Source organism: Palaemon carinicauda, chromosome 19 (genome assembly GCF_036898095.1).
Source record: "Palaemon carinicauda isolate YSFRI2023 chromosome 19, ASM3689809v2, whole genome shotgun sequence".
NCBI lineage: Eukaryota > Metazoa > Arthropoda > Malacostraca > Decapoda > Palaemonidae > Palaemon > Palaemon carinicauda.
Genome location: NC_090743.1, coordinates 4130935 through 4148602, shown reverse-complemented (window position 1 = coordinate 4148602; position 17668 = coordinate 4130935). Strand labels below are relative to the sequence as shown.

At 43.9% G+C, this 17668-nt stretch overlaps 1 protein-coding gene across 1 annotated transcript in view; it reads left to right on the top strand.

The window, feature by feature from the left end:
• Nucleotides 1–13183, top strand: part of LOC137658889 (DNA-binding protein SMUBP-2-like) — a 54196-nt gene extending 41013 nt beyond the window's left edge. Inside the window, exons 10-12 of the mRNA XM_068394012.1 lie at nt 4744–4888; nt 11924–12094; nt 13098–13183. Of these exons, the coding sequence (XP_068250113.1) occupies nt 4744–4888; nt 11924–12094; nt 13098–13183 (402 nt within the window). The remainder of the gene's footprint in view (nt 1–4743; nt 4889–11923; nt 12095–13097) is intronic.
• The last annotated feature ends 4485 nt before the right edge of the window (nt 13184–17668 follow it).

The window sequence follows — 17668 nt, the reverse complement described above, 5'->3', positions numbered from 1 at the left end:
TTCTGATGACGATGGTGCTGCACACGTTGATGAACCACATTCGGATCTTGACGAGCCTAAGTCCACGCAACCCTCTTTGGACTTTAGGAAAGTTTTAGCTCTGTTCAAAGAGATGTTTCCGGACCAGTTTGTGTCTGTGGCTCCGCGCTCTCCTCCGTCAGAGTTTGTTTTAGGTATGCCGTCATCCTCGCCTGCCTTTACTAGACTCGTCCTCGCACGCTCGTCCAAGAGAGCTTTACGAGTGATAGGAGAATGGTTGCAGTCCAAAAAGAGTCTAGGGAAAACAGCCTTTACGTTTCCCCCTGCTAAACTCTCTTCTAGATCGAGCGTCTGGTATGCCACGGGAGAAGTTCTCGGCTTGGGAGTTCCTGCCTCTGCCCAGGGCGACTTCTCAAGTCTTGTAGACTCTCCCTGCAGGTTAGCCATGAGACGCTCAAAAATATGTTGGTCATCTTCGGACCTAGACCACCTTTTGAAAGGGATATTTAGAGCCTTCGAGGTCTTCAACTTTTTAGACTGGTGTCTGGGAGCTCTAAGCAGGAAGATCTCTCCGACAGAGAAGGAGACTTCCTTGCTCATCATGTCCTGCATGGACAAGGCCGTACGTGACGGTTCTAATGAGCTTGCTGCATCGTTCGTGTCCGGAGTCCTCAAGAAGCGTGAGAACCTTTGCTCTTTCCTGTCAGCTGGAGTGACACCTTGCCAAAGATCCGAACTATTGTTTGCTACTCTTTCTAAGTGCCTCTTTCCAGAGGACTTGATTAAGGAGATTGCTGCTTCTTTGATACAGAAGGACACTCATGATCTGGTTGCGTCCTCCGCTCGCAAAGCCACCCCTTTGCCTACCTTGTCAGCTAGACCAAGGATGGACACTCCAGCGTCCCAATTTATTCCGCCCTTTCGTGGCAGAGCCTCCAGCAGAGGAGGTGCTCGTGCTGAAGGGAGACGTGGAAAGAAGAAAGGAACCAAGTCCTTTAAAGGCAGAGTCTGACTGCCACCTTCTTCAGACAGCAGTGGGAGCCAGACTCAAGAACTTCTGGCAGACCTGGGAGAAGAGAGGCGCAGATGCACAATCTGTGAAGTTGCTCAGAGAGGGGTACAAGATCCCATTTGTACGAAAACCCCCTCTAGCAACGTCTCCCATCGATCTCTCTCCCAGGTACAGAGAGGAAGACAAGAGATGAGCATTGAATCAGGAAGTGTCTCTCTTACTAGAAAAGGGAGCGGTAGTCAAAGTCCTGGACCATCAAACCCCGGGCTTCTACAACCGTCTCTTCTTAGTGGCAAAGAAGACAGGAGGGTGGAGGCCGGTGCTAGACGTCAGTGCGCTGAATGTCTTTGTCACAAAGCAGACGTTCTCCATGGAGACCACAAAGTCCGTTCTAGCAGCGGTCAGAAGGGAAGACTGGATGGTCTCTTTAGACCTAAGGGACGCATACTTCCACGTCCCCATCCACCCAGACTCTCAACCTTTTCTGAGATTTGTTTACGAAAAGGTTGTCTACCAGTTTCAAGCCCTGTGCTTTGGCCTAAGCACAGCTCCTCTTGTGTTTACGAGGCTGATGAGGAATGTAGCCAAATTCCTTCATTTAGCGGACATCCGAGCCTCCTTCTATTTGGACGACTGGCTTCTAAGAGCTTCTTCCAGTCGTCGCTGTCTGAAGGATCTAAAGTGGACTCTAGATCTGACCAAGGAATTGGGTCTCCTTGTCAATTTGGAAAAGTCTCAAGTGGTCCCATCCCAAACTATTGTGTATTTAGGGATGGAGATTCACAGTCTAGCTTTTCGGGCTTTTCCGTCGGCCCCCAGAACAAGCCAAGCCCAGTTATGCATCCAGAACATGCTGAAGAAGGAACGATGTTCAGTCAGGCAGTGGATGAGTCTGATAGGGACACTATCATCCCTGGAACAGTTCGTATCGTTAGGAAGACTACACCTCCGTCCTCTTCAATATCACCTAGCTGTTTACTGGAAAAAGGACAAGACGCTAGAAGCGGTCTCGATCCCCATTTCCGAGAAGATGAAGTCTTGCCTGACTTGGTGGAAGGACAGTATCAGCCTCAGAGAGGGTCTGCCCCTGGCTGTTCAGACTCCCAACCACGTTCTCTTCTCGGACGCATCGGACACAGGCTGGGGCGCGACATTAGACGGTCGGGAATGCTCGGGAACTTGGAACTCGAGTCAAAGGAAAATGCATATCAACTGCAAGGAGCTACTGGCAGTTCATCTGGCCTTGAAAAGCTTCAAGTCTCTTCTTCAAGGCAAAGTGGTGGAGGTGAACTCGGACAACACCACGGCTTTGGCGTACATCTCCAAGCAAGGAGGGACCCACTCACTGACGTTGTACGAGATCGCAAGGGACCTGCTCATCTGGTCAAAAGGTCAAAACATATCGCTAGTAACGAGGTTCATCCAAGGCAACTTGAATGTCATGGCAGATTGTCTCAGTCGGAAGGGGCAAGTAATTCCAACAGAATGGACCCTCCACAAGGATGTATGCAAGAGACTTTGGGCCACTTGGGGCCAACCAACCATAGATCTCTTTGCAACCTCGATGACCAAGAGGCTCCCAATATATTGCTCACCAATCCCGGACCCAGCAGCAATTCATATAGATGCCTTTCTCCTAGATTGGTCACATCTAGATCTATACGCATTCCCACCGTTCAAGATTGTCAACAAGGTACTGCAGAAGTTCGCCTCTCTCGAAGGGACAAGGTTGACGCTAGTTGCTCCCCTCTGGCCCGCGAGAGAATGGTTCACCGAGGTACTTCGATGGCTAGTAGAAGTTCCCAGAACTCTTCCTCTAAGGGTGGACCTTCTACGTCAGCCTCACGTAAAGAAGGTTCACCAAAGCCTCCACGCTCTTCGTCTGACTGCCTTCAGACTATCGAAAGACTCTCGAGAGCTAGAGGCTTTTCGAAGGAGGCAGCCAGGGCGATTGCTAGAGCAAGGAGAACATCCACCTTTAGAGTCTACCAATCGAAGTGGGAAGTCTTCCGAAACTGGTGCAAGTCAGTATCTGTATCCTCGACCAGTACCTCTGTAACTCAAATAGCTGACTTCCTCTTATACCTGAGGAAAGAACGATCACTTTCAGCTCCCACTATCAAGGGTTACAGAAGCATGTTGGCATCAGTCTTCCGTCACAGAGGCTTAGATCTTTCCAACAATAAAGATCTACAGGACCTCCTTAAGTCTTTTGAGACCACGAAGGAGCGTCGTTTGGTTACGCCTGGTTGGAATTTAGACGTGGTACTAAGATTCCTCATGTCAGACAGGTTCGAGCCGCTACAATCAGCCTCCCTGAAAGATCTCACCTTAAAGACTCTTTTCCTGGTATGCTTAGCCACAGCTAAAAGAGTCAGTGAGATTCATGCCTTCAGCAAGAACATCGGATTTTCGTCAGAAAAGGCTACATGTTCACTACAACTTGGTTTTCTAGCCAAAAACGAGCTTCCTTCTCGACCTTGGCCGAAATCGTTCGATATTCCCAGCTTATCGAATATGGTAGGCAATGAACTAGAAAGAGTCTTATGCCCTGTGAGAGCTCTTAAGTTCTATTTAAAACGAACTAAACCTTTACGAGGCCTTTCTGAAGCTTTATGGTGTTCAGTTAAGAAACCATCTTTGCCTATGTCAAAGAATGCTTTATCCTACTTTATCAGACTGTTAATACGAGAAGCTCATTCCCATCTGAGTGAGGAAGACCAAGCATTGCTGAAGGTAAGGACACACGAAGTTAGAGCTGTCGCAACTTCCGTGGCCTTTAAACAAAATAGATCTCTGCGAAGTATAATGGACGCAACCTATTGGAGAAGCAAGTCAGTGTTCGCGTCTTTTTATCTTAAGGATGTCCAGTCTCTTTACGAGGACTGCTACACACTGGGACCATTCGTAGCAGCGAGTGCAGTAGTGGGTGAGGGCTCAACCACTACAATTCCCTAATTCCATAACCTTTTAATCTTTCTCTTGAAATGTTTTTATTGTTGTTTTTTGGGTTGTCCGGAAGGCTAAGAAGCCTTTCGCATCCTGGTTGATTTGGCGGGTGGTCAAAGTCATTTCTTGAGAGCGCCTAGATTAGGGGTTTTGATGAGGTCCTGTTGTATGGGTTGCAACCCTTGATACTTCAGATCCTAGGGGTCGATCAGCATCCTAAGAGGATCGCGAGGCTCCGTAAGGAAGACGTACTTAAAAAAGGCAGAGTAATTGTTCAAGTCGACTTCCTTACCAGGTACCTATTAATTTTGTTTTTGTTATTTTGATAACTTCTAAAATGAAATAAAACTCTTAGCTCATAAAAGTGTAAACTTATATTGCTGGTCTCTACCCACCCCCCTGGGTGTGAATCAGCTATATAATCACCGGCTAAGTTAAATATTGAAAAATGTTATTTTGATTATAAAATAAATTTTTGAATATACTTACCCGGTGATTATAAATTAAATGACCCTCCCTTCCTCCCCAATAGAGATGCAGTGGGACGAGGAGAAAATTGAGTCTTTGTTTACACTGAGAACTGGGTATCTGGTCGACAGATGGCGCTGTTGGGCACACCCGCAACCTGTGTAGCGATCGCTGGCGAGTTTTACCTTAGAGTTTTCTGTCGAGCAACAGAGTTGCAGCTATATAATCACCGGGTAAGTATATTCAAAAATTTATTTTATAATCAAAATAACATTTTTCCAGTGGTTAATCTGTAATACTAAGTAAATGAGAACTAAGCAATGGTACTTTTTCAGGCTATTGAAGCGGCATGTTACCAGTCAATATTAAGAGTTCCCAAAGTGATTATTGCGGGTGATCATTGTCAGCTACCACCAACAATTCTTTCACAAGAAGCAGCTACAAAGGGCTTGGCCCTTTCATTGATGGAAAGGCTAATTGGTAAGTATGTTCATATAAGACCTACTGCGATATCATCAATTTATGGTATTTTAATGCTGTTAGCAAAACATATGAACATCTAGGCTCAGAATAATAATTTTTCCCTATTTTGCAATGAGGTCTGTAATTTTTGTATTTAGATTTACATAAAATACTGTTTTTCAATATTAAACTTACCCGATGATCATATAGCTGTCAGCTCTGCTGCCCGACAGAAAAAACCTACGGGCGGAATACGCCAGCGATCGCTATACAGGTGGGGGTGTACATCAACAGCGCCATCTGTCGAGCAGGTACTCAAGTACTCGATGTCAACACAGAACCAATTTTCTCTCTGTCGTGCCACCGGCAAGACCTACTGAATACGCTCTTGTTTTCTGGATTGATTTTCACGTTATTTGGTGAAGTATTCATTTCTGGTTATTAGCTATCGCTGTGCAGAAGTTATCTTCAATACTTCCTTGCATTCTTTTTTTGATTTTGGATTATTTGTTGACGACTTGGATAGATTTTGAATTTCCCCCTTTGACTAATTCAAGATGTCTGACCCTTCTCAAGTCCCCAAGTACAGGAAATGTAGCGCTAGGGACTGTTCAAGGCGTCTTCCGAAGGCCTCTATCGATCCGCACACCGTTTGTTCCAATTGTAGGGGTAAAGCCTGTCAATTGGAAGATCGATGTGAGGAATGCGCTGCGCTTTCGGAATTCGGGTTTCAAGAATTCCTGAAATATGCACGTAGGCTAGAGAAGGATAGGATCAGGAGGAGTTCGTCTCGCTCAATTGATTTTTCCTCTCCCCATGCCCCTCAACCTATTCCTTCCCCTGTAGTGGTTGCACCCGACCCCCCTGCTAGCTCTCATCAACCTTCAATGGCAGATATGATGCGTGCCATTCAGGCTCTAGGTGAGAGAGTCGAGTCATTGGCGAATGACCGCAATCAACTCATGGCTGACGTCAGAGAGTTGAAAGGTAAAAGTGCATTGGGAAGTGAAGTGAGTGTCAGTGCAGTGAAAAGTGTCAGTGTTACGCATGAGGGTGCGTCTGTTCGTGCCTGTCGTCCTCCCAGTCCGGGACCTCTTGCAAGCTCCCAAGCCCAGGGGAGAAGCAATGTCGTACGACCAAAGGGTTCGACAGGCTTTAATCAGCGTACAGACGTACCCTCCGTGGTTTCGGACGTATCTTACCTAGATCGTCCCACCCACAAGAAGACGAGTGAGCCCATTCATTCCTCGTCTGCGGAAGAGGTTTCTCGACAGAAACGATGGACCAAGGTCTCACGGCCTCTTAAACGTAAGGTCCCTTCCGAGCTAGTCCAACGGCCCAGGTGTAGCCACTGGGTCAGTTCGGACTCGCTGCAGTCCTCCGACGACTGCACACCTCCTAAGAGAGGCAAAGTGGTACCGCAACAGGCATTAACTCCGTCTGTTACCGCACCCGCTGTTTTAGACCCTCAGTCACAACGGACAGTAACTCCGTCTGTTGCCGCTTTTGTAGACCCTAAGTGGTCTTTACTGCAGTCTATGCAGACTCAGTTAGCTGCGGTTATGCAGGAGTTTCGGGCGGAGAAGGTTGACGCTGCACCCGTTAGCCTACAACCTGCCACGGTTGTGCGCCCAGCAGACGCTGAGGCTGCCTGCTCCCACACTCCGGCTGCGGAGAAGGTTGACTCTGCACCAGTTAACCTACAACCTGCCACGGTTGTGCGCCCAGCAGACGCTGAGGCTGCCTGCTCCCACACTCCGGCTGTGAGAACTCCTCCACCCATGCGCAGTCGACCCTGCCAGACGCATGCTGACGTTCACAGACGCACGGAACCCTCCGTTGCCGTGCGTGAGCTACCACAACAACAGGAGGGTGGAGTTAGGCTGCCGTGTTTTGACGCGGTGCGTCAGCCTCCGCTACCCACGGTGGTCTCCGCTATCCTTCCACAGTCGGGGGTAGACTCTTTGCGCACCCACTCAGCTTTGGTTGTTGCCAGTTCTCAGACTGACCAACAGTGGCATGATGTTGGGTCCAGTGCAGCCACGCATGCACCCGTGCTGCCGGACTCAGCCGTCCAGCCCACTCCGTTGCCTCTTCCTCCTCAACATTCAGACGATGGTATCTCTGATGATGACGAAGCTGCACATCTTGACGACCAACACTCGGACATCGAAGAACCCAAGACTACGCCTCCCTCCTTAGACTTTAGGAAAGTGCTTGCGCTGTTTAAGGATTTATATCCGGACCAGTTTGTGTCTGCAGCACCACGCTCGCCTCCCTCTGAGTTCGCTTTAGGCATGCAGTCAGCAGCACCTGCCTTTACGAAGCTCGTACTCGCTCGCTCGTCCAAGAGAGCTTTAAGGGTACTGGGAGAATGGTTGCAGTCCAAGAAGCAACCTGGGAAGACATCCTTCATGTTTCCCCCGGTCAAGCTTGCTTCCAGATCTAGCGTCTGGTATGCCACGGGAGAAGTTCTCGGCTTGGGAGTTCCTGCCTCTGCCCAGGGCGACTTCTCAAGTCTGGTAGACTCTCCCCGCAGGCTGGCTATGAGACGCTCCAAGATTTGCTGGACTCCTTCGGATATGGACCATCTTATGAAGGGAGTTTTCCGCGCATTCGAAGTCTTTAACTTCTTGGACTGGTGTTTGGGAGCGTTGAGCAGGAAGACCTCCCCTTCTGATAAGGAAACTTCCATGCTCATCATGTTCTTCATGGACAAAGCCATACGGGATGGTTCTAGTGAGCTTGCGGCTTCTTTCGTGTCTGGGGTTCTCAAGAAGCGAGATCACCTTTGCTCCTTCTTGTCAGCTGGAGTCACCCCATGTCAAAAGTCGGAGCTTATGTTTGCTCCACTCTCGAAGTGTCTCTTCCCTGAAGAGTTGATTAAGGAGATTGCTGCCTCCTTGATCCAGAAAGACACACATGACTTGGTGGCGTCTTCTGCACGCAAAACCACCCCTTTGCCCTCCGTACCTAGACCCAGGATGGACACTCCAGCGTCAAGGTTCATTCCGCCCTTTCGTGGCAGAGCCTCCAGCAGAGGAGGTACTCGTGCCGGAAGTTAACGTGGGAGTAAGAAGAAGGGTTCCAAGTCCTCTAGAGGCAGAGTCTGACTGCCACCTTCTTCAGACAGCAGTGGGAGCCAGGCTCAAGAACTACTGGCAGGCCTGGGAGAACAGGGGCGCAGACGCACAGTCTGTGAAGTTACTCAGGGAGGGGTACAAGATTCCATTCTTACGCAAGCCCCCTCTAGCAACAACTCCCATCGACCTCTCTCCCAGGTACAGAGAGGAGGACAAGAGACTAGCTTTACAGCAAGAGGTGTCTCTCTTACTACAAAAGGGAGCGGTAGTCATAGTCCGGGACCATCAATCCCCGGGCTTCTACAACCGCCTCTTCTTAGTGCCAAAGAAGACAGGAGGGTGGAGACCGGTGCTTAGACGTCAGTTCTCTGAATGTCTTTGTCACAAAGCAGACGTTCACCATGGAGACGACAAAGTCGGTTCTAGCATCGGTCAGGAAGGAAGACTGGATGGTCTCGTTAGACCTAAAGGACGCTTACTTTCACGTCCCCATCCACCCAGATTCCCAACCTTTTCTAAGGTACGTTTTCGGGAAGGTTGTCTACCAGTTCCAAGCCCTGTGCTTTGGCCTAAGCACGGCACCTCTAGTTTTTACCAAACTGATGAGGAATATTGCCAAATTCCTGCATTTAGCAAACATCAGAGCCTCCCTCTATTTGGACGACTGGCTTTTAAGAGCTGCGTCAAGTCGTCGCTGTCTGGAGAATCTACAGTGGACTCTAGATCTGACCAAGGAATTGGGTCTCCTGGTCAATATAGAAAAGTCCCAACTCGTCCCATCCCAAACTATAGTATACCTAGGAATGAAGATTCAGAGTCAAGCTTTTCGGGCTTTTCCGTCGGCCCCCAGAATCAGTCAAGCCCAAGAATGCATCCAGTCCATGCTGAAGAAGGACCGATGTTCAGTCAGACAGTGGATGAGTCTGATAGGGACGCTTTCATCACTGGACCAGTTCATCGCGTTAGGGAGACTCCACCTCCGCCCCCTTCAATTTCACTTAGCTACTCACTGGAGAAAGGACAAGACGCTAGAAGCGGTCTCGGTTCCTATTTCCAAGAAGATGAAGTCGTCACTGACTTGGTGGAAGAACAACATTCTCCTCAGGGAGGGTCTGCCACTGGCTGTTCAGACCCCTGACCACCTTCTCTTCTCGGACGCATCGGACACGGGCTGGGGTGCGACGTTGGACGGTCGGGAATGCTCGGGCACGTGGAATGCGGTTCAAAGCGAGTTACACATCAACTGCAAGGAGCTACTGGCAGTTCATCTGGCCTTGAGAAGCTTCAAGTCCCTCCTTCTAGGCAAGGTGGTGGAGGTGAACTCCGACAACACCACAGCCCTGGCGTACATCTCCAAGCAAGGAGGGACTCATTCGAGGATGTTGTACGAGATCGCAAGGGACCTCCTCACCTGGTCAAGAGATCGAAACATATCCCTTGTAACGAGGTTCATTCAAGGCGACATGAATGTCATGGCAGACCGCCTCAGCCGGAAGGGTCAAATCATCCCAACAGAGTGGACCCTTCACAAGAATGTATGCAACAGACTATGGGCATTGTGGGGCCAACCCACCATAGATCTGTTCGCAACCTCGATGACCAAGAGGCTCCCAATTTATTGTTCACCGATTCCGGACCCAGCAGCAGTTCACATAGATGCCTTTCTTCTGGATTGGTCCCATCTAGACCTTTATGCGTTCCCCCCGTTCAAGATTGTCAACAGAGTACTGCAGAAGTTCGCCTCTCACGAAGGGACAAGGTTGACGTTGGTTGCTCCCCTCTGGCCCGCGAGAGAATGGTTCACCGAGGTACTGCAATGGCTAGTAGACGTTCCCAGAACACTTCCTCTAAGAGTGGACCTTCTGCGTCAGCCGCATGTAAAGAAGGTACACCCAAGCCTCCACGCTCTTCGTCTGACTGCCTTCAGACTATCGAAAGACTCTCGAGAGCTAGAGGCTTTTCGAAGGAGGCAGCCAGAGCGATTGCTAGAGCTAGGAGGACATCCACTCTCAAAGTCTACCAGTCGAAGTGGGAAGTCTTCCGAAGCTGGTGCAAGTCCAAATCAGTATCCTCAACCAGTACCTCTGTAACTCAGATAGCTTACTTCCTTTTATACCTAAGGAAGGAAAGATCCCTTTCAGGTCCCACGATCAAGGGTTACAGAAGCATGTTGGCAGCAGTCTTCCGTCACAGAGGCTTAGATCTTTCCAACAACAAAGATCTACAGGACCTCCTTAAGTCTTTTGAGACCTCGAAGGAGCGTCGGTTGGCCACACCAGGTTGGAACTTAGACGTGGTACTAAGGTTCCTTATGTCAGCAAGGTTCGAACCACTTCAATCAGCCTCTTTAAAAGATCTCACATTGAAAACTTTTCCTCGTCTGCTTAGCAACAGCTAAAAGAGTCAGTGAGATACACGCCTTCAGCAGGAACATTGGATTTACATCTGAAACGGCTACATGTTCCTTACAGCTTGGTTTCTTAGCCAAAAACGAACTTCCTTCTCGTCCTTGGCCCAAATCGTTCGATATTCCTAGCCTTGCCAATTTGGTTGGAAATGAACAAGAAAGAGTACTATGCCCGGTAAGAGCTCTTAAGTACTATTTGAAACGGACTAAGCCATTACGTGGTCAATCAGAAGCTTTATGGTGCGCCATTAAGAAACCTTCTTTACCAATGTCGAAGAATGCAGTTTCTTATTATATCAGACTTTTAATTCGAGAAGCTCATTCCCATCTGAATGAGGAGGACCATGCTTTGCTGAAGGTAAGGACACATGAAGTTAGAGCTGTCGCAACTTCAGTGGCCTTTAAACAAAATAGATCTCTGCAAAGTATAATGGACGCAACCTATTGGAGAAGCAAGTCAGTGTTCGCGTCTTTTTATCTTAAAGATGTCCAGTCTCTTTACGAGAACTGCTACACCCTGGGACCATTCGTAGCAGCGAGTGCAGTAGTGGGTGAGGGCTCAGCCACTACATTCCCATAATCCCATAACCTTTTTTAATCTTTCTCTTGAAATGCTTTTTATTGTTGTTCTTTGGGTTGTCCGGAAGGCTAAGAAGCCTTTCGCATCCTGGTTGATTTGGCGGGTGGTCAAATTCTTTCTTGAGAAGCGCCTAGATTAGAGGTTTTGATGAGGTCCTTTAGTATGGGTTGCAGCCCTTCATACTTCAGCTCCTAGGAGTCGCTCAGCATCCTGTGAGGATCGCGAGGCTCAGTAAGGAAGACGTACTTAAAAAGGCAGAGTAATTGTTCAAGTCGACTTCCTTACCAGGTACTTATTAATTTTATGTTTGTTATTTTGAATAACTGCTAAAATGAAATACGGAATACTTAGCTCTTAATGTTAACATATATGCTGGTCTCTACCCACCCCCCTGGGTGTGAATCAGCTATATGATCATCGGGTAAGTTTAATATTGAAAAATGTTATTTTCATTAGTAAAATAAATTTTTGAATATACTTACCCGATGATCATAAATTAAAGGACCCACCCTTCCTCCCCAATAGAGACCCAGTGGACCGAGGAGAAAATTGGTTCTGTGTTGACATCGAGTACTTGAGTACCTGCTCGACAGATGGCGCTGTTGATGTACACCCCCACCTGTATAGCGATCGCTGGCGTATTCCGCCCGTAGGTTTTTTCTGTCGGGCAGCAGAGCTGACAGCTATATGATCATCGGGTAAGTATATTCAAAAATTTATTTTACTAATGAAAATAACATTTTTTTTAACTTTCAAGTCAATTTATACTAGTGTATTTTTTACCATTTTTAAGATATTATTGGAGAAAAGTGTTAATAACTATGCATTATGTTATATCAAAACCCTCGAATTTTGTACTTTTATAAAAACTTATTATTCTCAGCTTTGAATGCAGAATTAATCTTCATTTCTAGAAGGCTGTGAAACTTCAGATGATAAAGCATTCCCGAATTCTTGTTTATAATCGTGGTTATTACTTTCAGGTTTGTATGGTGATAATGTTGTCAAGATGCTGACTGTTCAGTATCGAATGAACTCTTTGATTATGGACTGGGCATCATCTGCCCTTTATGACAATAGACTCACGGCTCATCCCTCAGTAGCAGACCATTTGTTAAGTCACTCGAAAGATGTGATGACCAATGATGATACAGGTAAGCATAGAATTTTTTTATTGTAAACTAGTTATATGGCAAATAATGCCAGGAAGAAAAATCTTTTAGTGGTATTGTGAGCATTAAATGAAATTGAACAAGCATAGTAACATTTGCCTTTAATATAAACACAAAACAACACAGAGCAAAACAAAATACGTCTGACCAACACAAGTGCTGAGGAGGAATGAGGATAGTGGGTGTGGAGATGTAGGGGTAGAGAGGGTTAGTCATAGTAGGAGGCACAGACGGGTGTAGGACGGCACCTCGTTGTTCCAGGGGATGTTGATGAAGGAGAGGTCTAATTGGAGAGGAACCTATGGTTATGGTTCTATCACACCCCAGTTTTCTATACCGACACTCAAATAGTGAGCGAGCTAGTTTAACCTGGCATTCTATGCATCTCTTTTTCTCTGGTATATTCAGCTGTAATTATGCCTTAGAAATGGTGCTAGAGGAGCATTTCACTAGGCGACACAGGTTCCTCGCCCAGAAATAGACTTTTCCTTCGTCAAAATCCCTTTTTTTTATCAAACTATGCACATGTGTTTACTGACATCCAACTTGCAAGCAGTGAAGAGATTATATATGGTTGTTCAATTTATTTGTTGATGGAGCTTTAAGAGAGGTGGGTGCTCGAGTGCTTGGTCAAGGATTGCAACTATTAGATAAGAGGGAGGTTAGATGTGACAGAGGCAAAAGAGCATGCCTAGAATAGAAATGGATGGTAAGCGATTGTGACGTATTTCCGATAGGCGTTGCAGCTACCTCTATAAGGTGACTGATTTGAGGTAGCAGCAGTTGAGTCAGCATATGAAGCTTCATTTGTATTGGAAGATGGGGAGATGGTAGGCTGTGGCACCCTTGCAGTACCAACCAAACTTGGATGAGTCCCTCTTCAGGCAAGGAGGAACAAAGAGGAAAAATCCCCCTTTTATTAGATAGATTGATGTCCTCATGGCATACTTACAAATAGTGCTAATATGCTAATTTATCTTGACAGATGACAGGCAGTTGTATGCCAAGACAAAATTGAAACTAACAGAGAGAGAGAGGTATTTAGATGATAGATATGTTTTCAAGGTATAACAATTCTAAAAATTGCATGATACCCCAGTTATATTGTACTTATCATCTAAAGGCTTTGATTAAATTTGCAATCTTTTGGAGGTGGTTTTCACGAGACCACTTGACTGGAAGTTTTCATCAATTGGAATTAGTGAAACAACATATTTGAACATCTATTTTATTACAATATATATCTATGTATATATATATTACTAGATCTGACATACATGCACAAAACTAATATATTTGAATACAGTTTATTATACAGTTCAAGAGTTTTTGAAGATATAACATTATTATTCTACAATTGATGTATGTTCTGACTGAGGATAAAGAATATGATTCCATTAAGTGTAAGCTCCCAGCACTGGCACAATTACTGGAATTATTATCTCCTCCATGGTGTCTTGAAAGGATATGATTGCTTTTTATACTATGGATTCCTATATCTTGTTCCACTCAAATATTCCCTCCTTTCATATGTTTCTTCACCTTTTTGCATTTAGTCTGTTTACTGTTTTTGTGGATGACACTATTTAGTGGTTTGTTTCTAGATAAGAATAGCGCCAACGTTATCCCTGCGTGTCGTAAGAGGCGACTAAAAGGGACGGGACGAGGGGGCTGGGAACCCCCTCTCCTGTATAAAAATCCTACGAGGCATCAACAAAGAGATGTATGATTACGAACCAGCAGCATGACTCCTTTTTTTCAACCTTGTTGCAATATTGTATAGAATAAAAACTTTACAGAATGTTCTAAATGCCCTGGGTAAGGGCTAACCAGAAAAATATAGTTTTGTTGAAAATCAACAAATTTGCCTTAAAATTTATAGATCAGCTGAGCTCTTTCTCCTGACACGCTCCTTCTCACCCCTGTAGTTTCTAGAATAAAATGTAAATGACGTTTTGATCAATTCAGCAGGGCCTAGCAATAGAGCACTGAACTATTCAGTGGGTGGGTAATTTGAAATGACCCAGGACCCCACTTGACTTGGGAAATTGCCAGAGAACATTTTTTTTGTCCAATCAGAATTCAATCATTCAAAAATTCAAATAGGGTAATGGGAGCATGTGGCATGGCGCAACTCGCGCTCATTCTTAGCAACTGAGATGTGAAGATAGCAACATATATCTCTGAGAGCAACCTAGTTTGACATTTTTATACAAATGAATAATTTTATGACTTAAACAACCCAAAAATGAATACAATTATAGACTTTATTATAGACTACTTATCAAAGGCCTTTATGCAAAGTGTACTGTTGGTGAAATGCAGTATACTTATAACAATAGATCAATGCACAATGGCTTTTGCCACTGTTTAAATTGTCAAATAATGTGAGTATAGCACAGCTGTATTTGTTTATGTTGATATATATTTTATTGATCTGAGTGATTTAGATAATTAAAATAACGTAAAAATGCTCGCTCACATGCGTGGCATGCACATCTCATACATGTACCACTTGCAAGAACAGAGGAACAGTGAAATAATGTTTAATTCCAAGCGAAGTGAGCCATGGTCTTCTAACCCACAATACGGGTCACTGCCAATCTAGTTAAGACATCAGTAAGGAATTTACAAATTATTATTACTAATACCATAATGAGTTATTTTAAATCTCTTGACTTACATTATTTAGTATTAATAGATATATATAATTAGATTGAAGGTTTTAAGTTTAGATAATGGTTAATGTATTTATTGGTGGATTTTTGTCCTGTTTCCTTTGTTTTTGATTGATCTTTATTTTTTTACATTTGCTTCCTTTTGTTTTGAATCTGTTCTGGAGTATCTTATCAATATGTAACTTTTTTTTTTTCTTTTGTGGGAAATACGAAGTGAGCAGTTGTTATAAGGTATGACTGATCACTCCATTTCTTTTTACCTTGGAGGGATGATGCCAATTTGGATTGGTTTACCATGGGATTTATACTTGAAGTAGATCCATGAAGGTTCTTTATATTGGAGATACAAAATTTATGCAAACCTCCATCAAAAAAAATGAATGCATGCTAAAAAATTTTTATTGGGGTGAGTTTAGAACTACTTTCATGTGGTTCCATCGTCCCTTATTAGTAGACTTTGGAAATGGAAGACTAGTGCTAATAAAAAATCTGTATTTGATACTACAGTTCTATGTACAGTATTTTGTTTTTGCAGTCTTTAAGATGATTCTAATAACTTGTCCTCAATTATAACTTCAGATGGTAGCATAGGCTATTGAAAATAGGTATTATACATGTCAGAAAATGTTACTCTCCTCTTCAGAGAAAGATATTAATCAACACAGTAGTGATTGTGGTTGAACCACCTTATACAATGTTAACTGGTGGTTGTACCAATATCTTTATGGCAAAAAACTTCTGCATTCACATCAGGTATCTTTAGCAACGCAGAGATGGATTTCTTTTTTTTTTTTTTTTTTATAAAAAGCATATCCTCAATAATATTTGGGATTAGCCTTCATATACAGGATCAACCACTGGGATTATTCTTTCCCATTCTGTGCTCACAACAAGCATTAGATGTTTTGAGTCATTGAGTTCCTCTGTCCATAGTGATTTTTTACTTACCTGTGATGACCAAAAGTAATATCCCTTTTAAACATTATTTGTAGTTTAGTCAATGAAGTAATGAGAAGGGGGATTAGGTCAGTTCTTGATAAAGAGAGTACCATGACTAAACAGTTAATGTCAACTTAATTAGCTTTTAAAATTTCAGAAATAAGTTTAAGGTTCACCTAAACTTTCAATTTTATAACATTGCTGGGGGTTGAGAAATGAAAGCGAGTGCAGCCCAGGTCTAAACAGATCTTGAGCATATTTTTTATGAAAGGTCATTCTTGAGGTCCTCCAACAGCAAACTCAAGTCTTTGTCACCTATATTTTGGCTTCAGAACTCTTGAAAATAGAAGAGTGATCTTAACTTATTGCTTAGAACCAAGCTTCAGTTAAGGGATTTTGACGAAGGAAAAATCTATTTCTGGGGAGAGACCTGTGACGCCCGGTGAAAAAGTCCTTCTTTCTACTTTTTCTGATATAAATCTTCCAAATATACCAGAGAAAATTAAAAGCATGGAATGCAGAGGTTACTACCCTCGCGCGAGCACTTCGTGAGTGTCGTGTATACATCAGGGGCGTGTGAAAACCACTATTCACAGGCTGTCTTCCATTTAGATAACTCCTCCATCAAAGGGAAGGGCCGTAACAAAGACCCCAGAAACTTTTTGAGGTAGCACAGTAGAGATATCCTTGTTTGTTTGCTTAGCTCTTTCTTTTTGAGCAACTCAGAAGACTTCATTGCTGGGCTCTAATACTGTGTAGTAGCAACAGAGCATATTTAAAATCATCACTTTTATCATATCTTTAACCTTTTTACCCCCAAAGGATGTACTGGTACGTTTCACAAAAGCCATCCCTTTACCCCCATGGACCTACCGGTACGTCCTTGCAAAAAAATGCTATAAAAATTGTTTTTTTTTTCATATTTTTGATAATTTTTTGAGAAAATTCAGGCATTTTCCAAGAGAATGAGACCAACCTGACCTCTCTATGACAAAAATTAAGGCTGTTAGAGCAATTAAAAAAATATATACTGCAAAATGTGCTGGGAAAAAAAAAAAACCCTGGGGGTTAAGGGTTGGAAATTTCCAAATAGACTGGGGGTAAAAGGGTTAGTAGTTACCGGGTAGTTGGTTCAGTGAACATATCTTTGAATAAGGTGCTTCAGGCCCCTAAGTTGAGATGTCCTGTGGATACTTTTCAGTATCTGTAAGAGGAAGACATTTTGGATAATTTATTTACTCTGAAAATATTAGTGTATTTCTTTTGATTGCATGAAAAGTTCGATCAATATAAGTTTGATCATAGTTTTGAAGAATTGAGTACTGCTTAGTTTTGATTACAAGGTGAAATCCTATCTGGAATAGTTGTTAAAACTTTATTTTCTTGGTGTAGTAGTATTTTTCTTGTCTTAGACCAAGGTTTCCCCCTCATTTATTTGCATAAAAATGTGAGGATATATAGCACGTCATGGCTCTAGTAATGGAATATTCTCGAGAGTTAAGAGGACAATGTATATCTCTGTTTGTTTTTACTTCTAATCTACCTTGTAGTATAGTTAGGGAATCAGCACATGAATTTCAGGTAGAAATGATTAAAGTGAACCTGATTTTTTTCCCTTATTAGTCAATTCCTATTGATTGTAAATGATTGAGTTGTTTACCTTTGAGGCTTCTGTGTAGGGTCAAGCCTTGTCCTCGGCGTCAATGACCTTCAATGTCAGGATGCCAGGAACTTCAAATCAATCAATCAATCAAGCCTTGTCCCAAGGACTGATCATCTCAATGAGGCATCTACCATGCCAGATTGGGTAGAATTTTTTTTTTCAATTTGTTATGGTCAAATGTTTTCAATTCTTTGAAGGAATACCACATGAATTAATATAATTAATTCTGTATTAGAAATTAAGCTTTTGCAGTTAAACAGTTAATTTCCAATTTGA